The sequence below is a fragment of the Leopardus geoffroyi genome, chromosome C3, assembly GCF_018350155.1.
Source record: "Leopardus geoffroyi isolate Oge1 chromosome C3, O.geoffroyi_Oge1_pat1.0, whole genome shotgun sequence".
Lineage (NCBI taxonomy): Eukaryota > Metazoa > Chordata > Mammalia > Carnivora > Felidae > Leopardus > Leopardus geoffroyi.
In genome coordinates this window covers 136,186,063-136,206,552 of record NC_059338.1, presented here as the reverse complement: position 1 = coordinate 136,206,552, position 20,490 = coordinate 136,186,063, and the positions used below count along the sequence as shown (strand labels likewise).

General features: G+C 35.2%; 1 protein-coding gene across 3 annotated transcripts in view; it reads right to left on the bottom strand.

The window, feature by feature from the left end:
* The window catches only part of ARFGEF1 (ADP ribosylation factor guanine nucleotide exchange factor 1), a 150,167-nt gene that overhangs the window by 39,701 nt on the left and 89,976 nt on the right, over positions 1-20,490 (bottom strand). For all 3 annotated transcript variants that reach the window (XM_045455005.1, XM_045455006.1, XM_045455007.1), the window contains 12 exons: positions 18,156-18,255; positions 17,911-18,050; positions 17,696-17,804; positions 16,806-17,007; positions 12,736-12,847; positions 12,193-12,398; positions 11,852-11,936; positions 7,252-7,423; positions 6,422-6,573; positions 2,318-2,446; positions 1,316-1,474; positions 924-1,074 (listed from right to left, as the gene is read on the bottom strand). In XM_045455005.1, coding sequence (XP_045310961.1) covers positions 924-1,074; positions 1,316-1,474; positions 2,318-2,446; positions 6,422-6,573; positions 7,252-7,423; positions 11,852-11,936; positions 12,193-12,398; positions 12,736-12,847; positions 16,806-17,007; positions 17,696-17,804; positions 17,911-18,050; positions 18,156-18,255 — 1,717 coding nt within the window. The remainder of the gene's footprint in view (positions 1-923; positions 1,075-1,315; positions 1,475-2,317; positions 2,447-6,421; positions 6,574-7,251; positions 7,424-11,851; positions 11,937-12,192; positions 12,399-12,735; positions 12,848-16,805; positions 17,008-17,695; positions 17,805-17,910; positions 18,051-18,155; positions 18,256-20,490) is intronic.

The window sequence follows — 20,490 nt, the reverse complement described above, 5'->3', positions numbered from 1 at the left end:
AAGGCAACATCCGAATATACAGTGCTACAGTACAAAACCTTAAAAGGTAAATATTCCTAGATCTCAGGTGTATTCTCTCCTGCTCTCTTTAAGTTGGATCTCTACATTTCTTAGATGGAAGTAGGATGGGGAAAATGGATAAAGAACAACCCCGAAACCATTAATATACCAGCCACTGTGCTAAGTCCATTTATACATAATCTTATTTAATCCTAACAACTCTGTAAATAGATATTGCCATTAGTTTCCAGAAGTGGAAACTGAAGCTCAGAGAGTTAAAGTAACTTGCACACAGTAAGGAAAAAATACAAATGAATTCACATCCCAAAATATAGTGTTCAAAGTCAAAGACAGTCTAAATGTTGCTTCTTCCCTGGTGGAACTCTTTCCATTTATGACTAAAATATATACTGTCATTGGTTCTTCTGTAGCCATTCTAATATTTTCCTTTGTTCTGTTGGGTTAAACCTGGAAGTTCTTGGCCACACCTAGCTCACAAGGAACCATGGGAAAGTTTCCATACCAGTATGAGTTTGGTTAGGTCTGCATAGTGCCTTTAAAAAATATGATATGAATACTTTCTTTCTTCAGTTGCCCCAAGTATTTATCATCTTATACAAGCCTTCACTCGTTTAAGTGACCTGCTTAGTCTTAAAAAACAGGTCATTTGAAACTGCACCTTTCTCTTACTACCCCCAACTCTGAGATTAAGACTAAGGGTCTGGTCACTTATGTTGCAAACTAGACCAGGCAAAAATGGCTTAGGTCTCCACATGCTTTTCTTGGTTTTCCTCAAAAGGTTAGCCAAAGGGCATTTCACCATGTCCCTCTAATTACATTTCACTGCTATAATAAAGTTACTTATATTGAACAAGTTAATAATTTTTGATACTTCATAAAAATAGTTTAAAAAATTATCTCACCTAGCCCCAGACCCACAAATTCATCAGGAGTCTGATCTTTTGTTCCAGTAAGAGATCCTTCTCTGCCCCGTACTGTTCCAGAAATGTATCGAGGTTTCACTCCAGTTCCTATAAGTTGTGCAAGCTCCAACTGACTGATGCACTTCAGAATCTTCATTACAACAACAAAAAAACTTTTTAAAATTCCATGTTAAAAATGTTTGCAAAAATACTTAAATATATGCAGCCAGGATTTAAATATTGGCTATATTATAAATCATTATAAAAAGCTAAATAAACTTATCCTGAATGTACTAAATTAATGGTTCCCTAAACAATTAAGCTTGCCAGAATATTTAACATTAAATTATTTTATAAACCAAATTGCAAACTTGAAAATAAAGTGCTTATACCTCATGCCATGAATTTCCTAAATAATTTCCATCTGTATGAGCCACTGTGATAAGTGTTTTTATTGTGTCAATGTTCTTCTGTTTCATTTCAGTAATACCAGAACTCACTGTAAGTAAGGTAAATCTTGCTAGTGCTTGGACATATGCATCTCTTTCCAGCTATAAAAAAGAAAAAAGTACACTCACATGGTTATTTAGTAAGTTTTAACTGACAAATCACATGCCTCAAACTACAGTGTTGTTTTTTTTAAGATGATAAATGAAGTAGAAAGGATGAATTTCTAAAATCTAAAGGCAATTAGAGATGGAGATGGGATGTCAAATCAAGATGAGATTTTAGTGATGACAAATGAATTCATACAGTAAAACAAATATTGAGTACTTATGTGTCAAGTACTGTGTGGACTAGCAGAAACCAGGTTTATAAATTTGCCCATTCTTTCTCTACAGCTAGGCTGTGCTTTTTAAGACATAACATTCATAATTAAATGTGAAATGGGTTTAAAAAAAAAACAAGCGTTGGCTACAATTTATTATCAGACAAAGTATATAAATTACTAGAGGGGCCTGTCTTCATGAAAAACAAGTACTAGATACTTGGTTCCTGTTAAGACCACTTTTCTTAGGCTTAAATGAAATATATAAAAACATAAAATATGAAAAAATATGATTCAGTAAGTGTGAACATGCAACATATTTAAATAATATATTCAAATTAACATATAGAAATTCAAAGTCTTAGGAACTTTGTATATAGCTAACATTGTATAGAGAAAAAAATTGCAAACCAAAGTTATTTTGATGAATTCCAGACACATCAATATAGAACTACTCCTTCTGTCACAGCTTCTTGTAAACTTAAACATTACGATTCATTTAAATTCCATCATAAACTCGAAATTACTTTTTAGTAAGTCAGACATAAAAAAATAATTGCAACTATAGTCATGACATAAGTAATTTGTTTCCCAGACTGGCTACAAAGGCGAAATTCTTTGTTACCTGAATGTTGAAAATGCATGCAATTCTGATTGCACATCTTATACCTTCCAGGCAAAGAGAGGCTACTTCAGTATCATCACAATCTTGCAGACCCACACTAAACGCAGCCAGAAAAGGTGTCCAAGCCAACTAGAAAAATTAAAAATTTAAGGCGTATCATGAACATCAAGTGATAATTAAATTTTATGATAGGACTACATTAATATTTCTCAAAGCTTCAGAAAATAAATGATTTGATGAAGTTCTGGGAAAAAAAAAACAATGAGTTCCTGGGCATATTTTTTGGACAGCTTTCTTGGACAAAGGGGAAAAACTGTGCAATGTTGCCTGGGCCTCAATAAGTGGTACAGCAGGACTATAAATTCAGTAGAAGGACCTTAGACATATTTTAAGCACAGCATCTATAAATTATTCGCATCAATGGGACTTGCCAATATCCAGAAATGGTATTAGTTTTAACTTTACCTCCAGAACCTCTCTCTCTACAAGCTTTGTCACCTGCAGCAATTCACAGACTGTTTATTTCTAAGCAGATCCTTTCAGTCATTTTCTCCTTGCAACAAGTACATTACTCTTCTTTCTTTTAACCTGCTCCCTGGACATCATTTAGACTTACTTTTTTTGTAGTCAAATATTTTACATTGAAACATCAGTGATATCTCTGGTTCCTAGTTGGGCAATACTTTAAAAATAGAGTTCAATAAAATATTTCATTATAGACTGTGAAAACCAACAAACACTAAATTTTACTAGTAACACTCAATACCTAGTAAAACTGTAATGTAAAATAAACAAAAAGGACTACCTTTGGACTACTGAAAATTCTAATATCAAAACATGTATGTCTAATGTGAATATTTGTTGCTTTTAATAAGTTCTAATGAAGCAAAACTATATAGCCATAGAGATGAAAAAGATTTACATGACAACTGGAATTTTCAAAAGATCTAAGAAGTTTTTGTTTAAAAAAATTTTTTTTAACTAAAAAAATATTTATTTAGAGAGAGTGAGAGAAAGAGTATGTGAGTGGGGGAGAGGGGCTGAGGGAGAGAGAAAGAGAATCTCAAGTAGGCTCCATACTCAGCACAGAGCATGATGGGGGGCTCAATCCCATGACCCTGGGACCACGACCTGAGCCAAAATCAAGAGCCGGATGCTCAACTGACTGAGCCACCCAGACACCCCAAGATCTAAAAAGTTTTTAAGATTATTAAAGAAAACAGGATTACCCAAAGCTATGTTTGTAACATCAGAAAGTTTAGAAGTATATAATCCCTAAACAAAGGAATATAAACCATAGTACCTAATTTCTAGTCCTAGCTTTGCCTCTCTGAACCTCACTATCGTCCTCTTCAATACCTGGACTGCCACTATAGAGAGATGCTTTAGGAAGCACATGAGGTACAATACTTTTAAAATATGAAGTACCACATGGAAGTAATAAATTACACATTCTATTGTAAGAAAAGAAACAGCACATCTATTCAGAAACCTGTGTAATATTTTATACAAGAAGTATAAATGGTTCTAAAGCCAGTGAAAAATATGTTTAACTCCACCAGGAATTAAAGACAATGATTTCTCCTATCAAACTACCCCTAAATAATATCCAGGGGACATTGCAATTATTCATTCATAACTGTGTAATCCTTTGTAAACTACAATTTGGCAGTATGTAAAAAGATACTTAATATTTATATCCCTTAATATATCACATCCTAGAAACCTCTCATTCATTCCTCTACCCAGTCAATGCTTGTTTATTGAGCACTTACTACAAGCTAGGAATTGTGCAAGATATTGGGAAAAGTAAACAGAACAGTCCCTTACCTCAAGTCTAGTAAAGAGATAGATATTAAATTTTAAAATAAGTCAATATATAAATACCAACTATTAAAAATACAATAAAGGATAAGTATAGCACATTATTAAAAGGACCAAATTTGGAAGGGGCAGAGCAGGGCAGAACTCTCTGAGAAGGTAACATTTAAAGTGGAAACCACTTGGGCAAAGAAGGAAAGAGCATTCTACATAAAAGGCACAGCTTGTAAGAATTTCTGAAGACAAAGTAATTTAGGACATTCTAGAAATTGATGTTATGTTAGTGTGACTGCAGCACAGCAAGACGTAAGAAATCTAGCGATGAGGCTGGAAAGGCAGGTGGAGCCAGAGGATGTTGTGGGTGTGTTAATTTCATCATGTATCATGCAAAGTCAGTGAAGGGTCTTAAGGCAACATTTCATTTTGTATTTTAAAATGATCAGTCTGGCCTCTGTAAATGGATAAGAGGAGCACAAAAATAGACATAAGAATACTAGTTAGGACATTACAATATTAAAGGTAAGAAATGAGGATGTCTGGAGAGGTTAATGGCAGAAGTGTTGGTGAAAGGAAAGATTCTTAATTCTAGCTTAGAAGATGTTTGCATAAACTAGAACTAATCTAGAACACAGATAATAAAAACTATTTATGAAGAATTTTTAATGATATGGGGAAATACTATGTGAGAAACAGCAGACTATAAAATTCTGCACATAGTATGATCATAACTGTTCAAAGAAAGTAGTATATAAACATATTAACAGAAGTTTTTTCTGAGTGATAGAACTATGGCTGGTTCCTACTCTTTTCATTCTCTACCTGCCCCCCAACCAAACACATCTGAGAAGAAAAAGAAGAGTGTAAGATTATTTAAAACAAAACGAGAAGCTGGTGTATAAAATTTGTTTCATAAAAAGTGTTTCTTATATTTTAACATCATTTTCTACATTATTTCCAAAGATAAGGCTACTTATCTTTTATACTCCACTATTTAATACTGCCTCCCTAGCACCCCATCCTCTAATTCTTCATCAAGTTTCAGAAATAAAGTTATCCCATACACCTTGAAGTAAGAGTAGAATGATAAAACTTGAGAGCTAAAAGAAAGCATAGAAATCTTATAGTCCTCTTTTACTGCCCATGCATACGTGTCCTTAATGTCCGAAAAAGAACTCAAATTATGATCTTCAGCTTCCACAGGCAATCTTTCCACACTGTCTCACAAACTGGAATGTACTTGACCCCTTTTCCCTTTTCAAATTTGACTAGACTCTCTACTTCCCTATAATCCTTAGTCACTGCTTACTTTGCAATTTGGAGAAAGGGTAGGAATATAGGACAGGAAAATGAAGAAGGAATAGGCAATCAAATTGTAAGGAACCAGTAGTATCATTCTTACTAGATCAACCTATAAATGTAAATAATGCTTGTTTTTGTTCTCCACTCTACTCTGCGCTCCAGGCGTACTCAGAACCCACACAGGAGATCCTGGGCCAGAAGCTCAAGAAATTTTAGGTAACTCCAAAGGCTTAATTAAATAGATGTTATTTAACGAAAACCAGGCCAAGGATTAATGATCATTCTCTGAAATTTTTCTATTCTTATTTCTTAAGATCAAACATTTATTAATTACCATTAGTGTATACTTTTTCTCATTCTCTTTAAGAAAAAACTTTTATTTGCTGTATCGTAAATAACATTGCTTTTGCTTCCAGGTCCTCACTAATGGGCTAGAGATCACTATATTTCCTTAACTTAAAAACATGCTGGGGGCGCCTGGGTGGCGCAGTCGGTTAAGCGTCCGACTTCAGCCAGGTCACGATCTCGCGGTCTGTGAGTTCGAGCCCCGCGTCGGGCTCTGGGCTGATGGCTCAGAGCCTGGAGCCTGCTTCCAATTCTGTGTCTCTCTCTCTCTCTCTGCCCCTCCCCCATTCATGCTGTGTCTCTCTCTGTCCCAAAAATAAAATAAACGTTGAAAAAAAAAAAAAATTAAAAAAAAAAGTTTTGCTGAACAAAACTGTACATAAATGTATACTGCAATCAAAAGTTATTAGTAACTCTTGGGGCACCTGGGTGACTTAGTCAGTTAAGCATCTGATTCTTGATTTCGGCAGGTCATGATCTCATGGTTGGTGAGACTGAGCCCCACATCAGGCTCTGCCCTGACAGTGAGGAGTCTGCTTGGTATTCTACTCTCCTCCTCTCTCTATGCCTCTCTCGCACATTTGTCTCTCTTAAAATAAATACACATTAAAAAAAAAAAAAAGTTATTAGAACTCTTACCTTAAACATAGGCCTCACATGCTCCAAATGTGTTGCACTTGTAAAAGGTGCCTGAACGTGGCTCACAGCTTCCATGAGTGCTTTTGCTGTCTTGGCCATCTGTTCCATTTCTAAGTTATACAGAAGTCTTCTTTGTTTTTCACTGGCTACATCTGAAACAACAAACACTATTAGCATTTAAAAAATAAATCATTTAAAAATGCTTTGATATTTTACTATAAAATAATAAATGCCACCAATTAATACTAATTAGATATAGTCTTAAAAAACCAGATACAAAAGGTCACATAAGGTGTGATTCCATTTATATGAAATATCCAGAGTAGGTAAATCCATAGAAATAGAAAGCAGACTGGTGGCAGCCAGAGGCGGGAGAGAGGGAGATAATGTGAAGTTTAATCCTAAACCTTCCGCATCTCCTTGAATCACGCCTACTTCCAGTTTCTGTTTATGTGTAACAATAGATGAAAAGACAGAACTGTGTTGCTTGTAGAGGAGGCAGGAAAAGACTGAGAATTAAAGTCTGTCTGTTGGGGTTCCCTAAGCAGTCTCACTGACCTCCTAATCCATGCTGAGATTTACTACCACATTAATTGACAAGTATGTATTAAATGCACACTAAATCATGAATACTATGTAGCATTTTCTTTGATCACTGGTCAGTGCTATCTTTATTCAGAATGTGGAAAAACATAAAATCAGATCAGCAAACTGTATAATACTTTTCATTAGAGTAGTATCTGACTTACTCTAAACCAAGTGAAAAAAAACTTTTAGCAAACCGCATTTTTCCTCTGAACAATCAGAATTCAGTTGATTTGGATACTTACTTTGTTTACTTGATTTTGTAGGGATTGTTAGTTCTTTTGTTTCTTTCATTGATATCTTTTTTCCAGCTATCTCATTATAGATGGCTGACAGATACTCTTCAGGAAGGTCTTTACTGTCATTGATACCTCTATTCATCTTAATGTATTGTTCCTTTGTCATTTTATTTTTAACCTAGAAATGAAAAACCATTATAATTCCTAAAACTCCTATTTTAAGAATTTGAATACTTTTAGAAGAGAATTTATAAATACTTTGAGGACAGAACAGGGCAAATATTCAGTGAAACATATTTAAATGAGAAAAGGAAGTCACCGAAAATGAAGGTAATGTAGAGAAGACCTATCCTGGCATATGCTAATTAACCTTGCTCTGATGTGCACATATATAATTTGTAACAAGAAACAGGGAAATCGAATAATGAAATTATTCGGTTTTGCCCAAGGTTTAAGAGTTCTAGCTAGAGTCTTTAAAAAAAGGACCATGACAAGTATTAAAAACATGGTATCAAAAAGATTCAAATCTTAGTGGGGGGGGGGGGCAGAAATATGTTGTAAAGATTTCAAAGCTAATTTTACATAACAGTGGATGCAAAGTAATAGCCGAATTTATTTAAATCAGATAACAGTTTCTTTGACTGACTCATTGTGGTAAATGAAGGTTAGGTGCTCTGGGTCAAATGTCCTCAGAACATTTTGTCTTGTTAAGAGTACTCTGACCAGGAATGTCTTACAGCATACCTTCATCAATCTGTGGAGTACAAGCTTGTAATTTCTAAGATGCAGCCCTGTCACCAAAGTTGAGAACTAGCACAACCAAAATGTTTTTATCTGGACAAAACCCAGAGAAATTACAGGCTGTGTTTGTTTGGTTCCAGACTACAGCAATAAAGTGAATATTGCAATAAAGCGAGTCAAATTAATTTTTTGGTTTCCTAGTGCATACAAAAGTTATACTTACACTATACTATCGTCTATCAAGCATTATGTCTTACAAAAACAATGTACATATCTAAATTCAAAAATATTTTATTGCTAAAAAATGCTAACCATCACCTCAGCTTTCAACAAGTCATAATCACTGAACACAGATGACTGTAACAAATGTAATAATAAAGAAAAGTTTGATATATTGTGAAAATCACCAAAATGTGACAGACCCATGAAATAAGCAAATGCCGTTGGAAAAATGGTGCGGATAGACTTGCTTGATGCAGGGTTGCTACAGGCCTTCAATTTGTAAAAACACTATTACCTACAAAATGCAGTAATGTGAAGCATGATAAAACATGCTTTAACTTATTTAAATATATATATATGTACACACACACACACACACACACACACATATTTAATTAAATATATTCCTACCATCTCCCATGAAGAATTTAAGGCATTCTAAAGATAAGGCTCTTCCTGTAAATTTATAAGACACATAGAAAGCAAGCAAGTCCTAACTTTAAAAACTCATCTTGGGGCACCTGGGTGGCTCAGGTCATGATCTCACAGTTGGTGGGTTTGAGCCCAGCATCGGGCTCTGTGCTGACCACTCAGAGCCTGGAGCCTGCTTAGGATTCTGTGTCTCCTCTCTCTGCCCCTCCCCCAGTTGTGCACTTGCGCACATGCACGCTCTCTCTCTCTCTCTCAAAAATAAACAGTAAAAAAACAAACCAAAAAACCCTCATCTGAGTCAGCACCAAAAATAAAACAAACAAACAAACAAACAAACAAACAAACGAATGAAGGAAAGTTTCACCTGAAGTTCTGATAAATACTAATTAACAATAACATAGGGTTACTAAAATAAAAGACCATATAAGTGCTGTCAGTAAGAGGCTAAAAAAGAGAAACATTACCTGGAAATCTTAAGCATGGCATGTTGTTTTTAGTATTGTACCAGAGACAAAAAGAAGTCTTGGTAAAAAATCTGAAGTAGTTGTATATTATGCTTGTGCATCTGGGTTGGGAGGTGGAAGTGGGAGTAGGGAATACATTAATTTCAGGTACCCCCAATAAAAATATACTGCTCAAACAGAACACAGTGGGATTCTGGAAGTAGGATAACACATAACCCTACTTTTCCTTTTCCTGCTTATCTTTGATGGAACACCCTACTCTTGACTTCTGTTTTCATGCACTTAAATTAAGCTGTGTTTAGTTTTAGTATTTAAATCCCTTATTACAATGTAGATTAATATACACTAAAAATTAAATGTGTTCTAAGTATGCCTCAAATTTTTAAAAAATTCATTGACTCACACAATATATAAAAGGTGGTCTAACTATAAATATTCTAGGTAAAAAAGGAACATAAATGACTTGTTTAAATATTTTAACTTTGAAAAACAACTAAGAATGAGAAGAATTAGTTTTAAGGAATTCCTTTAAAGTCGCCTGTGTTCTTTAAAAATGGTGTCATTTGTTATAGTTCATGTGGTCCTGAATCAAATCATATGGGGTCATGATTATGGGTTCAATTTTTTTTTTTAAGTTTATATATTTCTTCGAGAGAGATGGAGACAGTGCGGGTGGGGGAGGGGCAGAGGGAGAGAGAGAATCCCAAGCAAACTCCACGCTGCCAGCAGAGCTCGACGTGGGGCTCAACTTCACAAAACTGTGAAATCATGAACTGAGCTGAAACAGAGATGCTTAACCAAGAGCCAGCCAGGCACCCCTAGTTCAGTTTTCTAATTGAAGTTTCCTTCACCGAAACTTATAAGCTGTTCTGTGGCTGCAGGCTACATATCAGGACACGAGGCCAGCCAGCAGCAGTCTGACACAGTGCAGTTAACTACTGCCAGACCAGGACTCCACGCACATGCTCTACGGACACAAACGAGTGCCATGAAGACAGAACACTGTTCTCAAGATGTTTCCTAACGGATATGTGTTCAGAAATTTTTAACAATCTGGGTCCTATGAAAGAACATTAAAGGAAGTTTCAGTATTTCCTCAAAATACCTTACACAAGGATGTACATGTGATACAGATGCACAGAACACTGACAATTCATTTACAGAACCAAATTCTTTAAAAATATAACATTCTAAAAACAAATGGAGGTAGTGTATTGGTTTGGACCAAAACACCAGACAGAAAACTGTGATATGAAGTTATCCAAATAGGTCAGTATCTGTAGACTGCCTTATAATAGGAAAAAAGTATGCTGCATAATAAAAACCGGAAAGTGAGCTGCTTTAACTATACTCCCAGCAATATAACAAAGGCAATTTTTAAATGACTAAAATATTAAATCACTTTTTTTAATTTTTTTTAAATTTTTTTTTTCAACGTTTATTTATTTTTGGGACAGAGAGAGACAGAGCATGAACGGGGGAGGGGCAGAGAGAGAGGGAGACACAGAATCGGAAACAGGCTCCAGGCTCTGAGCCATCAGCCCAGAGCCTGATGCGGGGCTCGAACTCACGGACCGCGAGATCGTGACCTGGCTGAAGTCGGACGCTTAACCGACTGCGCCACCCAGGCGCCCCTTAAATCACTTTTTAAGAAAGGTCTATATAAAATCAAGTAAATCGCTGGTAAATGCATAGCTGTTGAAGGTAACTCTGTATATAATTCCCATTCATACATTTGATACATATTTTCCATATAAGCCTTGCCTTAAACATCTCCAAACACACACACACACACACACACACACACACACACACACACACACACACCCTATATTGCAAAATTTAATCTCAACCTTTAAATAAATTTTAATTTTTCTAATACCTCTTGGATTAGTAATAGTTTATTTCACTTCCTAAGAATAATAGATATCATTAGATGCCTATCCATAAGTACAAAGAAATTCTTGCAAATAGATAAATTTATGAAGATAATTTTCCCCAAAGATACTCAAAGCATGTTTTTGAAACTAAGCCTGAAATACCTAAAACTTATAAAAATAAATTTTTTTTTTTGCTAATGGATATCAGAAATCAAGTGACAGTACCTTAATATTTAAGAAGGAACTACAAATTTTAAGAAAAAAATGGAAGGCTGAACACTGCCTGGATATCTAATACTTTAAAATTATTGTTAATTTTTAGATGTAATGGTATTGTGGTTATTTTTAAATAGACTGTGTGTCTTTCAGAGATATACACTGAAATAAATACAGATGAAATGATACCTGGGATTTACTTCCAAACGATCTGGGAGAGAGAGAAAGGATAAAAGTTGAGTAAGACTGGCCGTAAGTCGGAAACTGGAAGCTGGTTGATAGGCACATGCAGGATTCCCATACTAATCACTCTGTTAAGTTTGAAATGTTTAAAAGAAAAAAGGCCTATATACAGGGTTTTTCCATGTTGTAATAAGTATAGGCAGAATATATGCATATTCTTACGATAAAATTTATCTTAAGCTTTATATAGCTGTCAATCATGGGACAAATATAGACTTACTTTGCAAATGTCTAAAAGTCTAATTAGAATTATTACCAGAAACTGCATTTGTAAATTGTACACTACACCGCATTAAATACTCCCATTTGGTGACGAGTTTCACTAAATAAGATTAAAATTTCAACTGTTACTTACTGAATTCAAAAGAATGTAGTTAATGTGTACTATCTGTTACATGGAGCACATACCTGTGGACTGTGAAGATCTGTGGTCAGCATGATAATTGAGTAAGCCAAAACATAAGCAGTATCTGCACTAGCAAAAAGGGTTTGTCTGAAAAAATAAATGCATCATGTTATAAACTTGTACTGTTTTACACTTGCATTTAAATAAATCAAACCCCCTTACTTTTCTCTTTCAGGATTTATGTTTTAGCTCATACTACAATTTTTTTTCGCGAAAACATCCATCACTTCTAAATTGGAGACAATCTAAATTCTCTGAGAGCAGGAGACAATGAATCTCCTGATGTTCCCTAGCATAGTGATAGCTGGCAACCCATAAGTGCCTGAATTTGAATCTTGCTTACCCTTGGTTGCATTCTAGGTATCTCGCAGCAAATTTTTCCATCAATCGATCAATTTTCTGAGCTTCCCCTGGAAGACGGAATCCTTCCAGAAACATACGAAGAGCTGAAACAAAGTCCTTTCCTGAAAAGTCGTGTTGGTCCACATATGCATACATGACTTCTTTGTTAAATTTATCATTATCTCCCAGGAACTCACCCACTTGAGTCTAAAGAACAAAAGATTAAAAAAAGGATATCCTAATGAAATGCTACATTTGCCACAGAGACATTTAAAAAGTAGAAAAATCTGTAAGATTCACAGGTTTTGTCTACAGGGTTAACTATTTCAAACATGAAGCTAAAAAGTTAAACACACTAAATGTGTTTATTAAAAAAATGATATTCTTTTGAGTTTAGAAAATTAAAAAGCAAAAATAAGAATACCTAGGTTATTTTTTAAGTTTTATTATATACATAGGGCATTTTAAAGGGAAAACAGTATGTAGCATTATGTAATTAAGGAATTTTACAGAAAAGGTTAGAATAAAAAAATGGTATTCTTACTGAGTCTAATCTTTCCTCTTGATGTAAGAATTGGGCTATATCTTCAGATGTAGTGCCAAGCATCCCTTGTTCTTGAAGGTACTGTATTCCTCTCTTCGGTTTCTTATTAAATCTAGATGATGTTAAAGTTAATAGAAACATTAGAAATAGAAAATCTTTTGCATTTCCCTGAAAAGATCTTAAACTACCAGTAAATTAATTTTCTAATACCACTAGAAAATAGTTTATTCAACATAATCAATACATAAATATACAGAAATTATTACATTATGCAAAGTTTTATTTTTCTTTTAAGATTCTCAAGCAAAAGGCCATATTTATCAAAGATATGGACCAGTTCACAGACTATATGAGATAATGTCAATTTGAGTAAGGATATAAATACTAAAGGTCTCATGTTTTTAATATATATATTCACCTTGATGCTCAAGTAATCTTGGTTCATTCCACATACACCCAGTGATTAATTCTAAGTTTCCTGCTTTTAAAGTAAAGAACTTGATTTTGGTGACTGTTTTAACCATGATCTGACATCATTATTTCCTTTATGAAAAAATTCCTACATAACCAATGTTTTCAAAGGCAAGTCCAAACCGACTAGACTGATACACAAGATCTTTCTCAACATAGCTCCAGTTCATCTCAACCCCTCTCACCCATCTAATCCCAAATACCCTATTCTCAATTCCTAAGCATAATGCATTTCTGCAGTCTATTTCCTCTACATGACCTTTACCTGTTCCATTCATTTTCTGTGGAACTCTCGTTCATGCTTAGAGATCCAGTTCAAATGTCACCTCCTTGTTTCCACATCATTTACTCTCTACTTTTATTGCACCACTAATTACTTTGGTCCCTCATCACCTGTCACCAGGGTACTACAATAGTTCTTGAATGGTCTTGCTAGCTTTGGTTCTGCTCTCATTCTAACCCATCTTTCAGGCTACTGGCAAAGACATCGTTCCAAAACAGAAATCTGATGCTGCAGCTACTATGACTAAAACCCTTCATACATAGTAAGCTAAAGCCAAGAACAAGACAAAAACTTGTTTCCATGGAAAATAAGGCCTCCTGTAATCTGGACCCAGCTCAACGCTCTCATTTCATTTTCTGTGACTGCTACCCCAACCCTGCCTCTGCTATCCTGAACAGTAATCCTCAAATGTCCCTTTCCTCCGTGCTGCTGCACATGCCATTCTCTTTGTCTGAAATGTCCTCACCTGTTCTAATGACTCCTGTCAAGTCCTAATTCATACCATAAATTAAAATCAAACATCTTTCACTGAGATAAGCACAATCTCTGCCCTCTAGAAGCTCTCTCCCTAATAAAATAAACATGATTTTTAAAAATTGTAAAAGTGCAACAACTAATGTATTCACAAGGTAAGATAGCACAGAAGAGAAATAACTAACAGAGATGGCTGTGATATATTTCCCGGGGAGGGGACTGTGAAACTGGGGTTTGAAGAATGATTACACAGTTCATAAAGAATAAGAAAAAAACATCCTAGAGAGGAAGGAGTCATACTAATACATGGAAGCATAAAACAGCATGACATTAGAATAAACAGCTCTGCATTGTTGGAAGGCTGAAATGAGATAAAGAAGTGGCAGGTGATGAAGCTTAGAGTCCAGCAGATCCATATCATGAAGGGTATTATATCCAATTATAAGAAACTGTGACTTTATTCTCTAAAAGCAGAAGTGGGGAGAAATAGAAGCTTACTTTTATTCAAGAGAGATCACTCTAGCTAAGTGTGAGAAAAGACTAGAGAATAAATAAGACCAAAGAAATTGGCCAATTAAAAGACTGCACTAGTCAAGGCAAGAAATGGTGATGGTTTGACTTGAGAGAACAATTGTGGGAGACGGAGAGAAGAGATAAATAGCACAGATACTTAGGAAGTAGAATCAACAGAATTTAATGACAGATTAGATCCAAGGGGAAAATCTAAGTAACTCCCAGAATTCTAGCTTACAAATTTAGTAGCCTGCTGGGGTTACTAGCCTAAATAAGAAATACAGAAACAGTAGTTTTCTGTTTGTCTTTTAGACAATCCAATCTACCAATATATTTTTGGTAGATGTATTAGGGAATTGATTATGGAGAGAACGGAGACTGATAAATTCGGTGATGGACAATACTGAGAGAAGCTAAGCAGTATCCAACAGAGTTGTCCGACAGGTAATTACAGACATGATTCTGGACTTCTGTAGAGGTATTTATGTTAAAAGTAACAGTTGGGAGCGGTGACACGCTAGCACATACAAAGTGAGTCATGAAAAAGAGCATGATCACCTAGGAGAAATTACAAAGTAAGAAAAGAGCTGAGGGACAGAACTTTGGAAATGCTAAGCTGTATTCAGGAGATAAACAGGCCGTAACAAGACTGAGATGACAAGGGTCAGAATGGTAGGAGGAACAGGACAGAGTGGTGCCACAAACAGTCATGGAAGAGTGTAATGGGAGCACAGTGACATGAAAGCATTCTCATAAAAGTATGAAGCAGAGATCAAGTCCAGGGGCTGAAAGCAGTAGAGACTGAGGAGACCACTCTGAAGTCCTGTCACGACTCCCTCTCACTCCCAAGTACCACAAACAGAGCTACCATACCTTGGCAGCACTTTGTCTACTATTATAGACTGGACAGAGTACTATTCGAAAAAAAAAACTATTTTGCTCATATTATATACACTGTAATCTTAAATACAAGACCCAGTGCCTTCATGGTTCTTGGCACACAGTCCCAAACACCAAATATATGTTTGCAGAGTAACCAGAATTTCAATATGAATGTCTAATTATACATATTAGACCTTGAGTCCCTCAGAAGCCATGTCTGTTTCATTCATCAAGTTTCCCTAGGACCTTGCATAATGTCCGGAACAGATGGGACTTTGATAAATATTGACTGAAAAACTGGAATGAGTGAAGTATTAGTGGCTATTTCCTGAGGCAATTTTGCAAGATTTTATAATTTTATCACCAAAACATGTGCATGCATTTTGTCAACTTTTTTATATTAATGATTAAAAAAATGGAAACTTGAACATTCACCAAAAGGCACTGCTCAAGAGTTAGGAAGAAATGCTTTCCAGTAGAAGGAGAAAACCATGTAAATGTACACGGGAGTTTTTAACAGTTTATAAGTAGCTAGATTCATGGAGAAATGTCAGCAACTTCATTTCCTCACAGCTTCTCTTTGAAAGAGATGGGCAATTACAGGGATAAAAGCAGCATGGTACTACTTAGACAGGAAACAGTCCAGGAGCAGGCTTATGCCATAAAGCTTAGTGGGAAAACAGACTTCCCAAGATCTGGGTCTGGTAGAGTAGCCAGGTTGGAAATGGAAGTTATCACCTAATCAACATATAAAAATGACATTGATAACAAGGGATCAAGAACAAGAGTAGCACATTTGTAGGGGTGTCGGGGTGGCTCAGTCAGTTTAGGGTCCAACTCTTGATTTCGGCTCAGATTGTGATCTTGCTGTTCATGGGACTGAGCCCTATGTCAGGCTCCATGCTGACAGCACGAAGTCTGCTTAAGATTCTCTCTCTCTGTCTCTCCCCCACTCATTCTCTCTTTCTCTCTCTCTCAAAAGAAATAAATTAAAAAAAAGAAAGCAAATTTGTAACTCAACTAGAGAAAATATAAAACCTATAAAGGAGAATGCTAGCTAGTTATTAGAAGTGTCATACTATAAATTTTTTGACCTGTCATCTGCTTAGGAAAAATAATGGGGGATTTTATAATTGAGCTACTAACTGAACAATACAAAACTACACAGATGATATATTAATCAACAGCATATAATATACACTGCAAAACTAATTTAATGTGCACTATAAGGGTCTGTTGGGCTAGACGACAATAAACAAGGAGAGCTGAATAAGGAGCCACCAAAAGTCTTGGATGTAGGAGAACTATGCCCAGTTTTAGTCAATGAAAGGTGATAATGAGAAGGGAACAGAAATAATCTGAAGATGTAGACAAACCCAGGGAAAGGGTGATACTGTACTAGCAGAAGGATATTCAATAACATTTCTCCTTAAAATTGGACACTCACAAATCTATTCCTTGTTCTATTATTTCTTTTTGTTGCTTTAGGACTTCAAACTGTTCTGGATTATCAGTGCCAGACATCTGTGTACTGTAGCTGCCTATTCCTGATGATGATGTTGACTCCAGGGAATTTAAACTTCCGTATCTGTTTATTGTCTCAGGGTGTTTGATTTCATTCGTCTCTTGTTCTAAGGGTTTTTCCTGACCTGTAAGTAGAAAGACTGATACAGTAAATCACTCTTTCAAAGAAAAAAATGTAAAAGGTTAAAAAAAAAATTGTCAATTAAGGCAAGATATTTTAATGCTTCTTAGATAATTATGCAATACAAACAAACTATTAGGTGCCATCCCAGACAATATACTTTGATACTAAAACACACTGCAATTAGTATTTGTGTAATTTGCACCATTAAAAGTTCTTTTTGTAGTTGCAGTGCTAAGTATCCACTGCGTTTCTGCTCTCAGCTCATGCCACAGAAGGAAGAGTTTTCCCTCAAAGGACTGCTGACTGATGTAATACTAGGGTAGACCTGCAGCATGAGTTTTTCTCCTAGTAAGGGTAAATGCCAAACATAGGTGAACAAATCAATCTTAAAACATTTTGGCTTGTATAGGTTTCTTCTATAATTATCTTTTACTTAAGTTGCATAAATATTCTTCACTTTCATGTGGTATTTAAAGTATTTCAAGGAAGATTTAGAAAGAAAAAAGTTTGGACAACTAAGTTGGAAATACATAATTCTAAAGCTCATACTGAACTCATACAGAATGCTTCTTTATCAGCTAAATGAGCAAAGAGGTCACGAAACTGGTCTAATGGCAACTGGAATTATCCTCTTGCAAGTATCATTTACTTGAAATGACAAAGAATTATAACTCAAAATGCCACCTTACCAAGAGTTGTCTGAGAGTTGGGATTCACATACTGATCCTTACTCCATTCAACCATACACTTCAAAATCGACACTAAGCATTCTAAGCCTTTTTTCCTCAGGCTCAGTTCCTACGAAATAATTCATAAAAAGAATAAAACAAAAAACTCTTTAAAGGAAAACACATAGCTCTTCCTTGGCCAAGTTTAAATTTGAAAGTGCTTTTAAAGTTCTTACCTGAACATTACTCATACCAAGTTCTTGACTGCCCCGTCCTTGAGCAATTTTTGATAGATCATTTACTAGTCTTTCAAATATATTTGCTGCATTTAAGTCGCAGTCATAGTTTACATAAATATCCACTACACTCTGAGCATCTGTAACAATATAATACATTACGTTTAACAAGAAGCATCTAGTATAGGAGTATAGTAAACATCTCTTAATAAGAAAAGATAATAAAGAAGGATAATTTCAAATACCTGCACAGATCCTTGTCAATGTCTGAATAACCATCCATTTGTGGTCAAATGAGCTGGTAGAAGTTTCCAAAATGTATAGGAAAATTTCTTTAAAGAACACCTGTGATTAGGGAAAAAGTTCTGTTTAAAATAGTGTTTATAATTCATATATATGATCACTTTCTAAATATCCCAAAGCTATAGAGCAGAGATTATGACCCAGGCTCCTCTGGAGTTCAATTCCTTTTGAGTAGTCCTTGTAGTAGGAGCACTGCACTTCACAATATTTTGTTTGCTATCACACAGCCACTACAAAAGAAATCTGCAAAGATCTGGCGCTCCTCTGAATGATAATTTCATGAACACATTTATAAAACCAATGTAATTCATACTTCACTGTTTCATCCCCCAAAGAGTATAAATTATATTCTGTTCATCAGTTATGTTTTACAGACATCATAGTACCAGGTGTTTAATTTTCCTAGATTTAATTGTACCTAATGTTCTAATCCACACAATAAAAATAATCTCTTACACTATGGTATTTTTTATAATTACTCTTTTGGGGCGCCTGGGTGGCCCAGTCACCTGTTAAGCCTCCAACTCTTGATTTCAGCTCTGGTTACGATCTAACAGTTAGTGAGTTCCAACTCTTCCTCAGGCTCCACACAGACAGTGTAAAGCCTGCTTGGGATTCTCTCTCTGCCTCTCCCCCGCTTACGCACACATCCGCACTCTCTCAAAATAAGTAAACTTTACTCTCATGGTGGAAATCTCTACTGTCTGTAAACAAATTATTTTTCAGTATTTTTTACCCCAAATAATGTCAAATACAATGAGTTAATCAACCTAATTAAACAAATTATGATTTAAGAGCTAAGAAAGAATTTTTAGATTCAAATTTATTTTGGAAAAATGACTGATTTAAGAGGGGATAACAAAACAAAATGAAACAAAACACCGGAAGTCCCATATTAACCTTTGTGAAGGTTATATGCTCCAGAAATTCATACTGATAACATGAGGTGACTAACATCTTCTCCCTCCTAATTGGGTGAGGTACCAACTGAGGTAGCCCAAAAGAAATGTGCTTTTCTTTCACAAAATCCAATACATTTCTATTACTTCCTTAATGTCATCACCATTTCCTGTTAGACCATAACTTTTTAAGAAGGAGGGACTGGATCTTTCTTGCTGAGTACTGTGTCCACACTGCAAGGCATAAAGTAGGCAGCCAATAAATACTTACATAGAACATACAAAATGTATGTTAATTGACTATTTATGTTATCGGTAAAGCTTCCAGTCAACAGTAGGCTATTAGTAGGTAATTTTGGGGGTAGTCAGAAATTCAATGTGGATTTTTTGCTATGCAGGAGGTCAGTGTCACTAGCCCTGTTTCGTTCAAGGGTTAACTGTATACAGAATCCAAAAACAGAATACACATTCTTCTTAAATGCACGTGGAACACTCTCCAGGACAGATCACATGTCAAACCACAAAACAAGTCTCAAAAATTCAAGAAGAGTGAAATCATAGCAAACATCTTTTTCAACCACAAATGTTTAAAATTAGAAATTACAAGAAGAAAAATGGAAAAACTACAAATATGTGGAGATTAAACAACACATTACTGATCAACTGGGTCATAACTACCTAAAGAAAAAAGAAAAATACAACATCCCAAATTCTGTATGATGCAGCAAAAGTGGTTCTAAGAGGGGAATCACAGCAATACAAGCCTAAAGCCTACTTCAAGAAACCAGAGAAATCTCAATTAAACAGCTTAACTTTACACCTTAGGGAATTAGAAAAAGAAGAATACATGGAACCTAAACTCAGTAGAAGGAAGGAAATAGTAAAGATCAGAGTAAAAAATAATAAATATGGACTAAAAAGACAATAGAAAAGATCAATAAACAATTAGCTGATTCTTTGAAAAGATAAACAAATTGACAAACCTTCAGGTAGACTGACCAAGAAAAAAGAGACAGGGCTCAAATAAAATCAGAAATGAAACAGTAGGTTACAACTGATTTCACCGATATACAAAAGATCACAGAAGACTACTATGAACAATTATATACCAGCAAATGGGACAACTAGAAGAAATGGATAAATTCCTAGAAACACACAATCTTCCAAGACTGAATCAGGAAGAAATAGAAAATCTGAATAGACCAATTACTAGAAAGGAGACTGAATCAGTAATCAGTCCCTTCAATCACTGGTGTTGGGCAAACTGGACAGCTGTATGTGAAATGATGAAACTGAACCACTATCTTACATCATATGCAAAATTAACTTAAAATGATTAAAGACTTGAAGGTAAGACCTTTAACCATAAAACTCCTAG